Source organism: Dipodomys spectabilis, unplaced genomic scaffold, assembly GCF_019054845.1.
Source record: "Dipodomys spectabilis isolate Male_0828 unplaced genomic scaffold, ASM1905484v1 ptg000015l, whole genome shotgun sequence".
NCBI classification, from domain to species: domain Eukaryota; kingdom Metazoa; phylum Chordata; class Mammalia; order Rodentia; family Heteromyidae; genus Dipodomys; species Dipodomys spectabilis.
Genome location: NW_024870692.1, coordinates 11,805,207 through 11,821,831, shown reverse-complemented (window position 1 = coordinate 11,821,831; position 16,625 = coordinate 11,805,207). Strand labels below are relative to the sequence as shown.

The 16,625-nt window shown below is 37.5% G+C and overlaps 1 protein-coding gene across 2 annotated transcripts in view; it reads left to right on the top strand.

Annotated features, from left to right (window-relative positions):
* Positions 1-13,281, top strand: part of Tram1 (translocation associated membrane protein 1) — a 42,083-nt gene extending 28,802 nt beyond the window's left edge. For both annotated transcript variants that reach the window (XM_042665944.1, XM_042665935.1), the window contains exons 7-11: positions 533-603; positions 707-811; positions 1,694-1,837; positions 2,186-2,346; positions 11,736-13,281. In XM_042665944.1, the coding sequence (XP_042521878.1) occupies positions 533-603; positions 707-811; positions 1,694-1,837; positions 2,186-2,346; positions 11,736-11,809 (555 nt within the window). In that variant the 3' untranslated portion in view covers positions 11,810-13,281. The remainder of the gene's footprint in view (positions 1-532; positions 604-706; positions 812-1,693; positions 1,838-2,185; positions 2,347-11,735) is intronic.
* Positions 13,282-16,625: the final 3,344 nt, after the last annotated feature.

Sequence of the window (16,625 nt, the reverse complement as noted above, 5' to 3'; positions counted from 1 at the left end):
ACTGGCAAAAATAAAACTGAAACTTTATAGCCCAGCACTGGTGGCTCATACCTGTAATCCTAGCTACTCAGGAGGCTGAGGTCTAAGGATCACAGTTCAAACCCAGCCCAGGACTCTTATCCCTAACTAACCAACAGAAAACTGGAAGCAGAGCTGTGGCTTAAAGTGGTAGAACACTAGTGTTGAGCAAAAAAGGTCAAGGATAGTACCCAGGCCCTAAGTGCAAGCCTCACGACAGACATTAAAAAACAAAAACCTGGAATGGATTCTGAATTCATCTCAATGAAGCAAACTGAAGTTTTCACATTTTATAGGTGAGATAGCTGATAACACCCCAAAAAGACTTGATAAAGCCGTGTAGCTAAGTGGAAATGAGAAGTAAGAATATACTCAGAGGGGAGCCTCCTGAGTAGCTAGTATTACAGGTGTGAGCCAACCACACCTGGCAGGTCTCATTCTACCTTATTGTACTGCTTTTGAACAGAAGTATGTAAGCACATTTTAACCTATAGTATATTTTCCTTTTCTGCAGGAAGATATTCCACGTCAGCTTGTCTACATTGGCCTTTACCTCTTTCACATTGCTGGAGCTTATCTTTTGAAGTGAGTTGGGATTGTGACTGGGTATGTAAGGAGATGGGGACAGATAGTGTGTTAATGTATCTTAATTGATTTTCTTTACATTTTAAATTTGCTCTTTCAACAGCTTGAATCATCTAGGACTTGTTCTTCTGGTGCTGCATTATTTTGTTGAATTTCTTTTCCACATTTCCCGCCTATTTTATTTCAGTGATGAAAAGTACCAGAAAGGGTAAGTTATTAACCATTCTTGTTACTGTGTAGCTGGTATTGGGAGTCATTTCCTAGACTGCCAAAGCCCATACCCTTGGCAACTATATTACTTTTTTAAGATGTTAGTATAGCAGCTTTAAATAAAATGAAACTAGCAATGCTCAGATCTGCTATTTTAATCTCTTAAGTATAGTCTTTCTCAGCTGGAGAGACTTGACGGTTTTCAAGGCTTTGGGACTTACTTTTCTATCCACAACTTTTCCTGCTTTAACTTTTGCATGTTTTTCTTTTTCTTTTTTTGTGAAAATCCTGTACAGAGGGGTTACAATTACATGGGCAAGATAATGAGTACATTTCTTATCAAGCATTGTAGCCTTCTCCTTTGTTTCCCCTTCTCATCCCGTCCTCCCCGCCCCCCTCTCACCCAACCTTCCCACCCAACCCTCCCCTCCCCCACCAAAGTTTAAAGTTCGTTTTTGACATACAACTTGTACATCTCATTGTTGCAATGGGTCTACCTGTATCCCTATTTAAACAATTTGTTTTTTTCCCTTCCCCTCCATAATTTTTACATGTTTTTCTTTTTGAAAAAGAGGTGAAAGAGAAGTCAACTTTCAGAAGCAAGGTGAAAGAATACATAATAGAGCATTAAAGATCCTTAAAAAATTGATAGAAAAGTCTAGCTGAAAATAAACATGACAAAGCTCTAATTTGTATAGAATGTAGTCTTAACAACAAAAAAAAAGAAGCTAGAACTGTCATGAGAATTAGACTTATAAAAAATATTATACAGCCTGACTTTTATTTTGTCCACATTTTTCAAAATTGTCCCAAGAAGCATTAGTAGAATCTTTCTTGTTTTGTGATTGTATGAAATTGATTTACTACATTTTTCTTACAGATTTTCCCTCTGGGCAGTTCTTTTTGTTTTGGGAAGACTTCTGACCTTAATTCTTTCAGTACTCACCGTTGGGTTTGGCCTTGCAAGAGCAGAGAATCAGAAGCTGGATTTCAGTACTGGAAACTTCAATGTGCTGGCTGTTAGGTATAGTCAGTTAACATATTGGCTTTGTACTACTGCTGATATGTGACAGTAAATTATAGGCAACATATAACATCAGTTACCTAAAAAGTAAGGGGATACATACAGGGTTTGGGAGTAAACACTCATTTGATATCCTTGCATGTATGCTGCAGCTAGTTTCTGAATGGAAATACCAACATATCTGTTTAACTTCTAGATTAAATTATTAGTGGAATGGTTGTTAACACCATCTTCACAAAGTAAAATTTGGGACACTGGATTACTGCTATCAAAGCCCGATGTATTTGATGGCATTTTCATACCTTCTTGATTTTTTTTTTTTTTTGCTTTATCTCTTGTGTTTCTCAGAATTGCTGTCTTGGCATCCATTTGTATTACTCAAGCATTCATGATGTGGAAGTTCATTAACTTTCAGCTTCGGAGGTGGAGAGAGCACTCGACTTTCCAGGCACCGCCTGTGAAGAAGAAACCAGCAGTAACCAAAGGCAGGTCTTCTAGAAAAGGAGCAGGTTGGTATCTGGTAGCCCACCACTTGTGGATGTGAAACAAAAGATTTAAATTGGTTATGGGGTCTTAATTATTTTCAAATCTTCTTCCTTCCCTCCCTCTCCCTCTATCCCCCCCCCATTCTCTTCCTCCTTCCCTCCTTCCCTCCCTTTCTTTTTTGGCAATACTGGGAATGAACTCAGGACCTCCAGCTTGCTAGGCAAGCACTCTAGCACTTGAACCATATCTCCAGTCTTTCTGCTTTAGTTATTTTTCAACTAAGGTCTTGTGGTTTTGCCCAGGGCTAGCCTCTATCTAGCCTATCCTACAACAGGATCTTCTAGCCTATCCTGTCTGTCTACCTTCTAAGAAGCATGTACCACCAACCCAGCTTTATTTGGAGGGATAAAGTCTTGCTAACGTTTTTTGCCTAGGATCCTCTTGTCTTAGTCTCCCAATTAGCAGGGATTACAGGTGTGCACCACCACATCCAGCCTTTATTTTCAGATCTTAGAAAGAAAACTTTATTTTACTCTTTATTAGAATTAACGACAAAATTATCTTCTTCTGTTCCAAAGGGGATTCCTTGAGTGAGGGGAATCCATCTCTCAGAACCTGTCTACTGTGTTATGTTCTTACAAGTCTTCCATGATTAGTTACTTTGAGCCATTGTAGACCAGCGTATATGTACATTTTATTGAATAGCTAAGCTAGAATATGGTAGTAGCTGTTGTTCACGTTCATATTTTTAGGATTTATTAACAGTGCAAGAGCGTTTGTGTGAAATTTTCATTGATATGTACAATTAGTTTTAAGCAAATTCACCTCTATTCTCTTATCCACCCAAATTTTTTAATGTTTTTTATTGTGAAAATACTGTACAGAGGGGTTACAGTTACATGAGCAAGGTAATGAGTACATTTTTTTATCCAGCATTATTGCCGCCTCCTTTGTTTTCCCCCTACCATCCCTTCCCTCCCACCTCCTCAGCTACACCCCCTACCCCCACCTAAATTGTAAAGTTTGTTTTTAAACATAATGTCTTGTATATCTCATTGTTACAATGGGTCAACCTGTATCCTTATTTAAACTTTTTTTCCCCTTCCCCTCCCCAAATTATACTAACATCAAATACAGTGAAAACAGGGGTTATACTATGGAGGAGGGACATACAAAGCAACAAAAAAACTAAATTAGAAACAATAGCAAGAAAGAATAAAACACTTGTGTTCCTATCTTGGGGTTCATTTTGCTTCATCTTATCTGGTCATATGTACAAAGCTTTTGACCTTTTCTACTTGTCCCAGACATATAACAGTTATTGCAAATAAGGGAAACCATAGGACCTATGTTTCTTTGGGCCTGGCTTACTTCATTTAATATAAGTCTTTCCATTTCCTAACAAATGGGGTAGTGTCATTCTTTTTGATGTAGGCATAGAAATCCACTGTGTATGCATATATATATATATATACACACACACACACACACACACACACACACACACACACACACACACACACACACACACACACATTTTCTTGATCCATTCATCTACTGAGGGGCATCTGGGTTGGTTCCATATCTTAGCTATGGTAAATAATGCTGCAATAAATATAGTTGTGCTGGAAGCTTTAGTATAGTCTTGTTTGTGATCATTTGGGTAAATGCCCCAAAGTGGGATTGCTGGATCATAGGGGAGCTCTATGTGGAGTTTGCTTTCCAAAGTGATTGAACAAGTTTACACTCCCACCAACACTGCAGTAGGATTCCTTTTGGCCACATCCCCTCCAGCATCTGTTGTTGTTAGAGTTCTTGATTATAGCCATTCTAACTGGGTGAGGAGGAATCTCAATGTTGTTTTGATTTGCATTTCGTTTGTGGCCAGAAATATTGAGCATTTCTTCATGTGTCTGTTGGCCATTCTTATTTCCTCCAGAGAAGTTTCTGTTTAAGTCTTTAGCCCACTTATTTATCGGGCAGTTGTTTCTTTGAGGATTTGTTGTTGGGGGATTTAATATTTTGAGTTCCAAGTATATTTTAGAAATGAGACCCTTATCCATTGTATAACTAAGTGAAGATCTTCTCCAAATCCATGGGCTTTCTACTGATCTTGCTAGCTATGTCCTTTGCCATGCAGAAGCTCTGCAGCTTCATGCAATCCCATTTGTCCAACCTTTCTTTGATTTGTTATGTTTCTGCTCACCCAAAGTTTTAAAAACTCTTCAATTCCTTCTTTTCATCTTTTATTCCCAAACTTATGATCATTTAAGCTTTTGTCTTTCAGCCTCTTTCTTGTGATTGAAAATGCATTCTAATACTTTCAGTGTTGTACTTGGGATCCTAACACAGGCAGTTCCTGTTTTAAGAATGCATTATCTCTGATTTGCTGGCGTTCGTTCTCCAGTTTCACCCCCTTGATTCTCGGTCCTTTGCACCTGAGTCTGTCTCCACACACAAACTTAACGAAATACTGGATTGACAATACTTCAAATCTCGAGATTTTTATAGACATATAGTTGAGTACTTCAGTGTGGGAATAGGCTATATGACTCCATTCACTTTTTATTTTAGTTGTATTTTTAATAACTATTGGGGTGTGATTCTCACATTAAAGTTACCATGATGCACCTGAAAAGTATGCATCTCAGTGGTTTTTTAATACATACTCACAAAATTGTGTGAGCCACTAATTCCAGGAAACTTTGTATAGCTTCCCAGAAAAATGCCACAACTCAGCAAACACTCTCCTTCTCTCCCCTTGCCCTCGGGCACCAATCTATTTTCTGTCTCTGGATTGGTTTTCCTCTGGACATTTTATATCAGTGGAACAATACGATATGCAGATTTTTGTGACTGACTTCCTGTATTTAACATAGTAGAGTTTCCCCAGTGTGACAAGATGTATCACTACTTCATTCCTTTTTAGGACTAAATACTCCATTGTACACATATATATATATATTGTTTATCAGTTTATCAGTTGATAGAGACATTTTGTTTCCATTATTTGACAAGGAATAATACTAACTTTCATGAAGAAATTTTAGTTTGCACACCTGTTTAAATTCTTCTCCTCTTTTATTCCCAAACTTCTGATCATTTGAGCATTTGTCTTTCAGTCTCTTCTCTGTCTTGTGATTGAAAATACACTGACATTCTGATTAACACTTTCAATGTTGTACTTGGGTCTATACCTAGCAGTGCGATGGTTGAGTCGCTTAGGGGAACCTGCCACACTGTTTTCCAAAGAGCCTGTGCCATTTTGCATACATTGTTTTACAGGTTGACATCCGTCCCTGGACCATTTGGGCTTTTCTCTGTTGAATTATCTTGATGCCATTTTGTTTTGAAAAAGTGGAGCTGTGGTTCAAGTGGTAGAATGCCAACCTTGAGCAGAAAAAGCTAAAGGACAATGCCCAGTCCCTGAGTTCAAGCCCCAATAAAAAAGTTTAAAAAAATAAATAAAATAAACTATGTATGTATATATGTATGTATTATATAGAGAGTTTATTTCTGGACTCAAATTCTGCTGCATGAATCTGAATATCTGTTGTTAGGAGTATCACAAAACCTTGGTTGCTGGTGGCTTAAATATTTAGCTCTTTAAAAAATTAACTTTTGAAGTCAGAAGATGTGAGCTTTCCAGTCTGTTCCTCTTTTTCATGATTTGTTTATTCTGAGTCTCCTACAGTTCTGTATGAATTTTAGGATCAGCTTTTCATTTTCTTACCAAAAAGCCAGATGAAGTTTTGATAGGAATTACTTTTTATCTGTAGATTGTCTTGAGGAATAAAAACATGATTGTCTTTTTCTTCCTTAATCTGATGCTATTATAAAATAGATTCATCTTCTTGATTTCACTTTTAGGTTGTTCATTGCCAACGTATCAAAATACTTTAATGTTTGAGCATTGATATGTAATCTCTAACCTTGTTGGATTTATTCTAACAGTGTTTGGTGTGGATTCCTTTGTACTCCATGTCTACAAAAATCATCTGTAAATAAAAGTTGTTTTACTTTCCATGCAATCTGGATGCTTTCCAGTTTATTTTCTTGTCAGATTATTCTGATTAGAGGCATCCTTGTCTTGTTCCTGATCTTGATCCTGATAAGCAACTGGTCTCACCATTAAGGATGATGTTAGGGTTTTATCAAAATGAGGGCTTTTTTTTCTGTGCCCCGGATGAGAGGGCGTGCATGCATATGCACACACATGCATATTGACAGTTTATACTTTGGTATTGTTTTTCTTTTCTGTTTTGTTTTTCTTAGACTCAGGGGGGGTCTCAGTCATGCTAAGCAAGATCTCTACCCAGCCCTGGTTGTGTTTTGGGTTGTAAAACTGTATTCAATTTTGTCAAATGCTTTGGATTTTTTTCTTCTGTATATATTATAATAATGTGCTTTTTTATTGATATTATAGATTATATTTCTTGCTTTTCAGAGGTTAAGCCACATTACATTCCTGAGATAAATCCCACTTTGGTCATGGTTTGTAGCTCTTTCTATATGGTATCTTCATTTGGTTTGCTAAGAATTTGTAGAGGATTTTTGTGCCCTTATTCTTAAGGGATATTGGCAACTGCTTTCTTCTTGTTTAAAGAGGCTCTTTTGGTTGTTGTTTACTTGGATTTTTTTTTGGTACAGTGTCTTTGCAAGTCATTTGTCAGTGAATTGAAAAATGTTTCCTCCTTTTCTTTGAAAGTGTTCTTGAAAGCAATATTTTGTTCTAAATAAGGATCTCATGTATTTTTCATTAGATTTATTCCCAGGTATTTTTTTTGGGGGGAGGGTCCAGTTGTGGGGCCTGAACTCTGGGCCTGGGTGCTGTCCCTCAGCTCTTCAGCTCAAGGCTAGCGCTCTACCACTTGAGCCACAGCGCCACTTCTGGCTTTTTTCTTTTTGCTTATGTGGTGCTGAGGAATCGAACCCAGGGCCTCATGCATGCAATGCAAGTGCTCTAGCACTGAGCCACCTTCCCAGCCCCTCCCAGGTATTTCTTTAAACCACCGTGTGTGTGTGTGTGTGTGTGTGTGTGTGTGTGTGTGTGTGTGTGTGTGTGGCCACCATGTATGTGTATCTGTGTGCGTGTGCATGCGCATGTGCACACGCGCACGAGCACACTATGGAAATTTGCATTTAGGGCTTCTCATTTGCTAGGCAGATAGCATACCACTTGAGCCACATCTGCAGCCTTGTTTCACTTTTGTTTTTACAATTTGTTTTACAGTAGGCTCCCACTTTTTACTCTAGCCCACTTAGATCTCATGCTTATGCTTCTTGCATAGCTGAAGTACTGCCACTGTGCTCAGATTTTTTTTTCCCTTTGTGGAAGTATAGGGGTTTGAACTTCGATCCTTGAGTTTGCTAAGCAAGTGCTCTACCACTTGAACCCACTCCTAATGCTCAGATTTATTTGTTTGTTTGTTTGTTTATTTTGGTGGGTCATGGGCCTTGAACTCTGGGCCTGAGTGCTGTCCCTCAGTTCTTCAGCTCAGGGCTAGCACTCTACCACTTGAGCTACAGTGCCACTTCCCAATGCTCAGATTTTAATTGGTTGAGGTGGAGTCTCTCAAACTTTACCTGTCTGTCCTCAAAATGTAAACCTCTCTATCCCAGGATTTACAGGAGTGAGCCACCATGTCTGACTTACATATGCTATCTTTTGTAGTTTTGACTATTTGTTATATAGAAATGATGTTGTTGTTTGTGGTTGTTGTTGTTGTTGTTGTTGTTGGTTGTGCAGCTTGAACTCTGGGCTAGACGCAGTCCCTGAGCTCTTCAGCTCAAGGCTAGTGCTCTACCACTTGAGCCACAGCACCACTCTGGCTTTTCTGTTTATGTGGTGCTGAGGAATCAAACCTCATGCATGCACTCTACTACTGAGCCACCTTCCCAGCCCCGACATTACTCTTCTTTAAGATACTATCCTTGTATTAAGGAACCTTCCTACTTTATTCTAAAATTTAACTGAAATACATAATCATATACTTGGCAAATATTTAATCTTTCTTTTCCCTTGCTGTATTAGACTAGCTAGGACCACACTATAATATACTGGAAGAAATAGACCTTCTTGTCTCCATCATATCATGGGGTGAGCTTGTAAGGGTATTTGGGTCTGGGGATGTTGTTTATTGGTAGAATGCTAGCCTAGCATGCCCAAAATCCTAGGAGCAATTCCCAACACACTGAGAAATAAAGAATATTTTGTAGATGCTTTTTGGTTCTCTAATAAAAATCTGTTCTCTGCTGTATTTATTACAAGTTATGACTTAATGTGGGATTTTACAAAATGTTTTTCTGTGTCTTATTTAGATGATTATATATGCAGTTTCTCTTTATTCTCTTAATGTAAAGCAAGTCTTATTCTGGCATACACCCAAGTTTATAATGTTAATATGTCACTTTTGCTGAGTAGGTTTTTAAGTATTTGGTAGGATTTTTCCATCTGTGCTTCTGTAAGAGAGTGGCCTATAATTAGCCTTTCTGTGTAATATCTTTGGCTGGTTTTGCTATGAAAGTTATGTTAGTCTTATAAAAAGCATTGGGCACATTTGTCCTTGGTTCAGTATCAACAGATTCTAAGTGTTCAAAAGAATTGCCCAGTGAAGACAGGTGTATAGAGCAGTTAACTACAGATTTACATTCTTTAAAAAATGAGATTACCCAGGTTTTTGCCTTTGTTATTGTATCCCCTTTAATAAATTGTTTTTCAAGGAATTTTGTATAAATATACAAGTTCATTGACAAAAAAGTATTCATAACTTCTTTTGTTATCTTAATGCCAGTAGATCAGCAGTGATTTCACTTTTTGTTTCCTTGTGTTAGTAATTGACATCTTTGGAAACCAGCATTTGAGGGCTGTGGTGTAGTTCTGCAGTGGTAGAGCACCTGCCTAGGCTATGTGAAGCTGTGACTTCTATCCCAAGCACTACCAAAAATAACAACAAAAATTGGATTTCTTAGGAGTATCTTTCTGTATCATTGATTTCTGTTCTTATCTCCCTTTTGTTGGATTTTACTTGCTCTTTTGTTGAGATGGGTCTTCAGATCCCTGAAATGTCCATCAACAAAGACAAACTTGCTCTCTCAGCTCAGCTCTGGTTCACAGATTTTCCATTGCCTCTAAGTTTATTGAGATGAAAATATTTTATAATCCCAAGTGTGATTTCTTCATTGAGCCAAAGCCTTTTTTAAAAATTAAGTTTCTGTTTAATTTACAAATATATGGTCATTTTCTACTTCTCTTTTTGCTGTTAATTTCTAACTTAACTCCACTGTAATGGAAAAACATCTTGCAAATAATTTCCATCCTGTAGACATTGTTGAGGCTTTGATTGCTGTTCAGCCTGTGCTCAATTTGGGTGTTTAGTTTGTACGTCAGGAGATGTACATTCCCATTTTTCCTGAGTTCCAGATTACAATTATTAATAGTATTCATTTTTTTGTCTTTACTGACTTGGTCAGAACTTTGCTTGATCTGACCATGACTACAAATTTTATGTTAAAATCTCACATTGTGATTTTAAAGGGGATTATTTGTTTTTGTTTTTTTGTGAATTTTTACTTTATATTCTTTGAAGACATGTTATTAAGTACATCAAAATCTAGGAGTCTTCATATTAAAAAAGTGCTTTTGTCATGATCAGATGTGGAGTTTGAATGTAGGGTAGCCACACCAGTTTTCTTTTGGCAAAATACTTTCATGGCATATCTTTTCTATAGCTTTCACTAGAAACCTTTCTTTTTATATAAAAATGATACTCTTATTAACATATAATTGGATTTCATTTTTTTTTATCTATTCTAATGACCATCTATACTTGTAGTGTAATGTATCATAGTATATCATTATTCTATGACATGCCTGGCTGTGACTCTTTTGTATCTGTCCTGTTGGATGGAGTTTTCTGAGCCTCGGTTTCTCTTACTATTTTTATAAATTTTCTTGACTATCACTTCCAAACATTGCTTTAACTTACTTCTCCTGTCCTGTCCTTGTATGACTCCGATTCTACATATGTGAGACCCCTTTACCCTGTTCATTATAAGCATTTTTTAATTGTGTCAAGAATTTGAACCTCAATGTTTTCTTCAGCTCATCTCTTCTGATATATAAATCTACTTTGTTTATTAAAAATTAATCTGTTGTCCAGTTCTCATATTCAAGTGCTGTTTCTCTAGTAAAGTTCTCTCTTCTATTTGTTTCTTTGTATCTTTTTTACTTTAAATATCTCTCTTTGATAGTTTCAGTCTACAAATTCAGATTCCTTTACATCTTCAGAATTCACATCTTTAATGTAGTCAGTCTCACTTCCTTTTTGTTCTTTCCAGAGCCTCGAAGCATCCATTCTTTAATCTTAAACTTTACAGATTTTTTTTTGTTTTTGGAGGGGTTAATCAGACATCAGTTACTATTTATATATAACTTTTTATGGTCATTTGCAGGGTTTGAACTCAGGGCCTGGGCACTGTCCGTGAGCCTCTTTGTGCTCAAGGCTAGCATTCTATCACTTGAGCCACAGTGCCAATTCCAGTTTTTGAGTGGTTAATTGGAGATAAGAGTTTCACGGGGCCTTTTCTGCCCAGGCTGGCTTCAAACTGTGATCCTCAGATCTCAGCCTCCTGAATAGCTAGGATTATAGGCATGAGCCACCAGCGCCTAGCTTACATAGAGCTTAAAGAAGGGAGGTGGCAATTATACATTCTTAAACATAGCAGTTATCATCCTAAACAACTTTTTATATGTTGCAAAGAAATATATCAAAGTACCTACCTTGCTATGAGATGTGAAAAGGTTCTTTATTTCCACCACAAGCACTACTTATGAGTATTATTTTTAAGCTGTTTTAACTGTTGTTTAGTTTCATTTGTTGTTCATTGTTGTTTCAATTGAATTCAGGCCTCATTCTTGCCAGGAGGTGGTCTACAACTTGAGCACCAGTTCCAGAGAGTTTTGAATCCTATCACTTTTTTCTGTTTCCAATAGTACTTAGTCTTTATTTGCTGCTTTCAATTTATTGTGTTCAACAGGATACCAGGTTTAGTTAAGATTAATCATTAGCTAGATATTTGGAATCCTAGCTACTCAGGAGGCTGAGACATGGAGGATCAAAGTTCAAAACTAGCCCAGGCAAGTTCAAGAGACTAACTCTACTTAATCAGCAAAATGCCTGACTGGAGCATGTACTATGAGCACAAAAGCTGAGCAAATGCTGGGTACTCGTGTTCAAACCTTAATACCAACACACACACACATACAAGTAAGCACAAGTTAGTCACTAGTAAATAAGTTTGGCCTGAGTATATATATTGTATTTTAAATTTTCTATCTAGTTGTATCTTTGTATATTATTACATACATATAAAGGAAGAGTTAACACTGATTTTTTTTTTCTCTTTTTAGAAAATGGTGTAAATGGAACAGTAACATCAAATGGAGCAGATTCTCCTCGTAATAGAAAAGAGAAGTCTTCATAATAAATTACAAGCTAACTGATTGATGTCCCCAAAGAAATCTGCTTTTTACTCTATATTTCAGCACTAGAGATTTTTTTCTGTTCTTCAAAATACAGTTTGTGCTCTTTGATTCTTGCTATTGTACTGTTTCATGCATTTGAGGGGAGGATGATTACTATGAGTGAAAAAATATTTTAGCTTAGACTAAGCTACCTGCCTTCAGAATAGTTTAGGGACCACCACATATTTTCTTTTTGTTTTTTATCTTTGAACATTTTTCTAATGTCTTGGGGAGACACCTATTTACAAAACCCCCACATACCAGTGATAAACTCTCCTCTCACCAGTTTTTAGTGTTTTTTTTTTTTTAAACTAATTTTAGCAAGGTGACCTGTTCCATCAGGGTCAGGTTTTTTAAGTTATCTTTCAGGGTAAAATGAAAATACTATAAAATCAGATGTCAAACTTTAATATGTTTTCAGTGTTCTCTAATTTTTAGGAATTTTTGTAGCCTTTGCACCTGGAAAAAAGGATTTATAAAATCACCAAAATAATTGTGTGCTTTATTTTGTATGTAGTGGTTGTGAGTGTTAGCTCCCCATCTAAAGAGAACATAGTAATGGTTACAGATGTGAAGATTTATTGCCATATGTATTGAATCAGAATATCTTATTAACATAAAAGTGCTTGTGAAGTAACTCTTTCTTGTGCATTTTCAACACTTGTAAATGGGCAATCAGAAAATGTTTACTATGAAGAGCCCTTTTTGATATGTTTATTAATAATGATTCTTAATGGGGCTTGTCATAAGTTTGATATGCATAGCATCTTAGAAAAATATTGTTTAGCCTGCAAACCCTTTTAAAAAATAATGCCTACTTGATTTATATCTATAAAAGATGTCAGGTAATTCTGTTTGGAAAACTAATGCACTAACTTTAAGGAAATTGCAAATTCAGGTGGAAAGTCTTACAAAAGACAGTGCTTTATGTCATACCGATAGCTTTGGTCCCATCTTTAATTGAGAAACATTTATCTGTATAAAACATATTTTTGGATAAATATATATATATTTGTATCTCTACAGAAAGGCTCTAAAAAGCATTTGAGTAAAATATTTGGTTCCCTTTTCTATAATTACCCTTTAAAACCCTCATAGATATATATCTGGTTTGTTTGTTGTCTTTCCATTAGTGCTCCCTTGGGTGTCCGCATCGTGTTCCCCTCTTCCCACTTTTGTCACCAGCTAATGAATGTCTGCGCCACTTTCCATGTAAGAGTTGCAGACCTGCAAGGTCTATGGTTTAAGTTGCAATGCTGCTAGAAAGTTGTGCTTTCTCTTTCCAGCTGTTTACCTACTCCCTGGGAAAAGTAGTAGCTCTCTGTAGCATTATGGACTTTCAGTGGAACCAAATTTTTGCCATTAAAAACTGGCATTATATTGAACTATACATTGAGAAATCAATCAGAAATAAAAATTTTTACTTTCACAAGCTGCTTCCTGGACAATTCCTTCATTTATTTATGTTGTAGTATTTATGTATTTATGTTGTTTTAGTATATAATCTCGTTAAAGTGTACCATTAAGAAAAGATTTTTTTAAAAAAGGATTGATCATTCCATAGAATATTTATGAAGGGCAGGGGAAGAATAGCTCCTAACCAAAGAATAGAAGAGAATGTTGGTTAAGTCAGTCTTGGGCTGCCAGCAGTGTTGACAGTGGTACTTCAATAAATACATTTCATTAGACTTTTTGTTGTTATTTGCAGCACCTACCATACAAGAAAAGCCCTTCGTGTGTGATTTGAACTTTACAAAATACACCCGTACACAGTGTAATTGTAAGTTCTAAGCTATGGCTACTGCTCCCAAAGGCCTAAGGAAAGTCTGCTTACTGGCTTCCGTATCAGGCTGGGCCATCTCTGTTAGCTGAACTCAGGTTGAACTTTGATACCTGATGGGCAACAGGATGATGAACCAGGATGCTGCTGTTTCCTCTCCGACTCAGAGACTGTGAACTAGGTGTGTTGCCATTCTGGGGTTTACTCTTTCTCTTTAAAATGCTTTTGTACCTCCGTTTTCGAATGTGACTGAGCAGTCCAAGTGACTATTCTGAAAAAAAGTAGTAAGTATCTTCTAAAAGAGTCAGTCTTACAAAGTAAGTTCAGAACTAATCCTGGAGCCAAGATAGATTGTTTATGTAAGGAATACAGGATTTTTTTTTAATTGTTAAGATGTGATTAGTAAATAACACCTTATATCTTCATGGTGTTGCCAAATGTTTAAACAAGCTCAGCAATGAAAATGGATTTTAAAAAGAAAAATAATGCTGGGCACCAGTGGCTGAAGATCTACTCAGCAGAAAAGTTTGTGAGACTATCTCCAATGAAGCACACACAAAAAAGCCCAGTAGTAGAGCTGTGTTTAAACTAGTAAAGTGCTAGTCATGAGCAAAATAAGGTCGAGGGATAGCACCAAGGCTCCAAGTGGAAGAGCCAGGTACACACACGCACGCTTGCGCCCCTGCGCACGCAAACACGCAGAGGTAACCGTGGCTAGGCACCAGTGTGCTCACAGCAATAATCCGCACAGGGCCGGAAGCTGACATGACGATAAAGTAGTTTTGGAGCCAAACCAGGCAGGCAAGTCCATGAGGCTTTTCAATTAACCACCAAAAAGCCAGAAGGGAAGCCATGACTCAAGTGGTTGAGTGCCAATCTTGAGTGAAAAAGCTCAGGAACAGTGGCCAGGCCCTGAGTTCAAGCTCCAGGACCCAAACTCTTCCCCCAAAAAAAGTAATCTTAGAGAATATTCTATATATGCTTATGCAGATTTTTTAAAGTTAAAACTATGCTGAGATTGAAATTATTAAGAATTATGTGCTACAAGAGTTCCATAGCATCAGTTTGGAAATTTCAAAGCAGACATAGTCAGGTTTTGCTGGAACAATTCAGACTAGAAATCCAAGGACCTGAGAGATTGCAGTCTCCAGGTGCGTTAGAAGAGCCCTGGGGATAAAACCAGTCCACTGCCATAAAAGGAAAGGCCAGAAGAGAGAGCTTCATTGGTCTGGTTACTGAACACTTCTTAGGGCTATTAGCCATTTACTGAAGACAGCAACACACCCACTTGGCTCACTACCATTTTGTGCAGACCATAGAGAATAGTATTTCCAAAGACAAACCAGTTCTGTGTCTTACGAGCATAAATTTCAAAGATTGTGTTATGACCGGATGTGACTCAAGTGCTACAGCACTTAATGAGCAAGCAAGAGGTCTTGAGTTTAATCTCCAGTAACACACACACAAACACACACACACACACACACACACAAAGTTGTAGTAGATACCAAGAGACATGCATGAGCCCACTATGTTCAGTATTTGGGAAAGATAAACCAGTTTGTCTAGCTTAACCATCTTTTGTGAAAACATGTATTTCTTCAAAGCTAGAATCAAAGATAGGGAGTTTCCTGAAAATAAATAAAAGATTTAAGAGGCCTACATCTATAACATGATCTCAGATAATTATTAGCAACCTTGCTTTCTAGCTGATTTTTAAGTTGGCTTAAAAGCTATGGAGAAAGCAGGGAAGAAGTGACATTGTCCAAAAAGAAATGTACTCATTACCTGACTTACATAAGTGTAACCCCTCTCTATATCCCTCTTACAATAATGACCCCAAAAAATAAAAATTAAAAAATAAGGAATAAAGTTCCTGCCTGGTAAAGACAAGGCCATAAGTTCAAACCTAAGTATATCAAAGAAAAATAATTCTCATATTTTGAAGATTAAAGTTCTACTAATTTAAGTGATAAATCACTTCCTTGGTTTTAGCTGTAATTGATAGTTACACGTGGGTCTTGGGCACTGAAGCAGCTCTGAGAGGGGCAATTGGAGTCCATCCTAAGGACCACTCAGCCAATCTGAGGCTCTCCCTCCAGAAGTCTGGTGTTCAGTTCCCAGAGAATTTCAGGTGAACCAACACAGTGAAGAACCTTTACCTGGCCTCTGCAATTTCCCCCAGTCTTGACTAGAAAGCCTATGTGCATAGCTCTTAATCCCTTAGACTGCAGGGCTTCCACAGAGAGGAGGGTTGAGAGAAAAAGGCAGAGACAGAGAAAGAATACAGTAGCTTTGTTTTCCAGACTGACATGGTCTAGGGGCAGTTCAGGTCTTTTGTCTCTGCCCTTTCAAGAATAACAATGCAGGAAATGTAAGACAGTGACTAATGTAGACAGAGAAAGTTTACTTGAAGATGAAAGCAAGCCATGAAAGGGAAAAGAATCAGCAGACTCTCCAAGTGGGAAGGGAATCTCCTAGTCACTCCATGAGAGAAATTTGAAGCTTCTTCGTTCCTGCTAGATAGTTGGTCCTTTGTTCCCTCCCACTTGAGGATGTACCTTTGGCTTGATCTGTTAAAGCAGTGGTTGCTCAGCATGGTGGGCCTCTGATTGGATGCAAGTTTCTGTCTGGTTGGACCCCTCCCATTCTGGGTGAAAGTGGGAGGGCTAGCTTCTGATCTAAGCCCTTATGCACAACATGGAACCTATCACCCTGGACAGGAACAGGAAATGTGATTTATGTCCTTTCTTTGTTTCCTGTCATAAAGGACCCAGTCACTTTCCATTCCTAACTGCCTAATTAGGGTCAAATAACTGTCCCTCAAGACCAGCACATTTGGAAGCTGTGTTCTCATTTAAACCAAGGAGGCAGTACTGAAGGCAAAAAAAAAAAAATCCAGATGCAGTACAACCTGTGACAGAAATCTCAAATGATTTTCATCTTTGTAATTTGTCTGGCCTTCTAGAGACAGGAACCCTACCACTGTTTAAGAG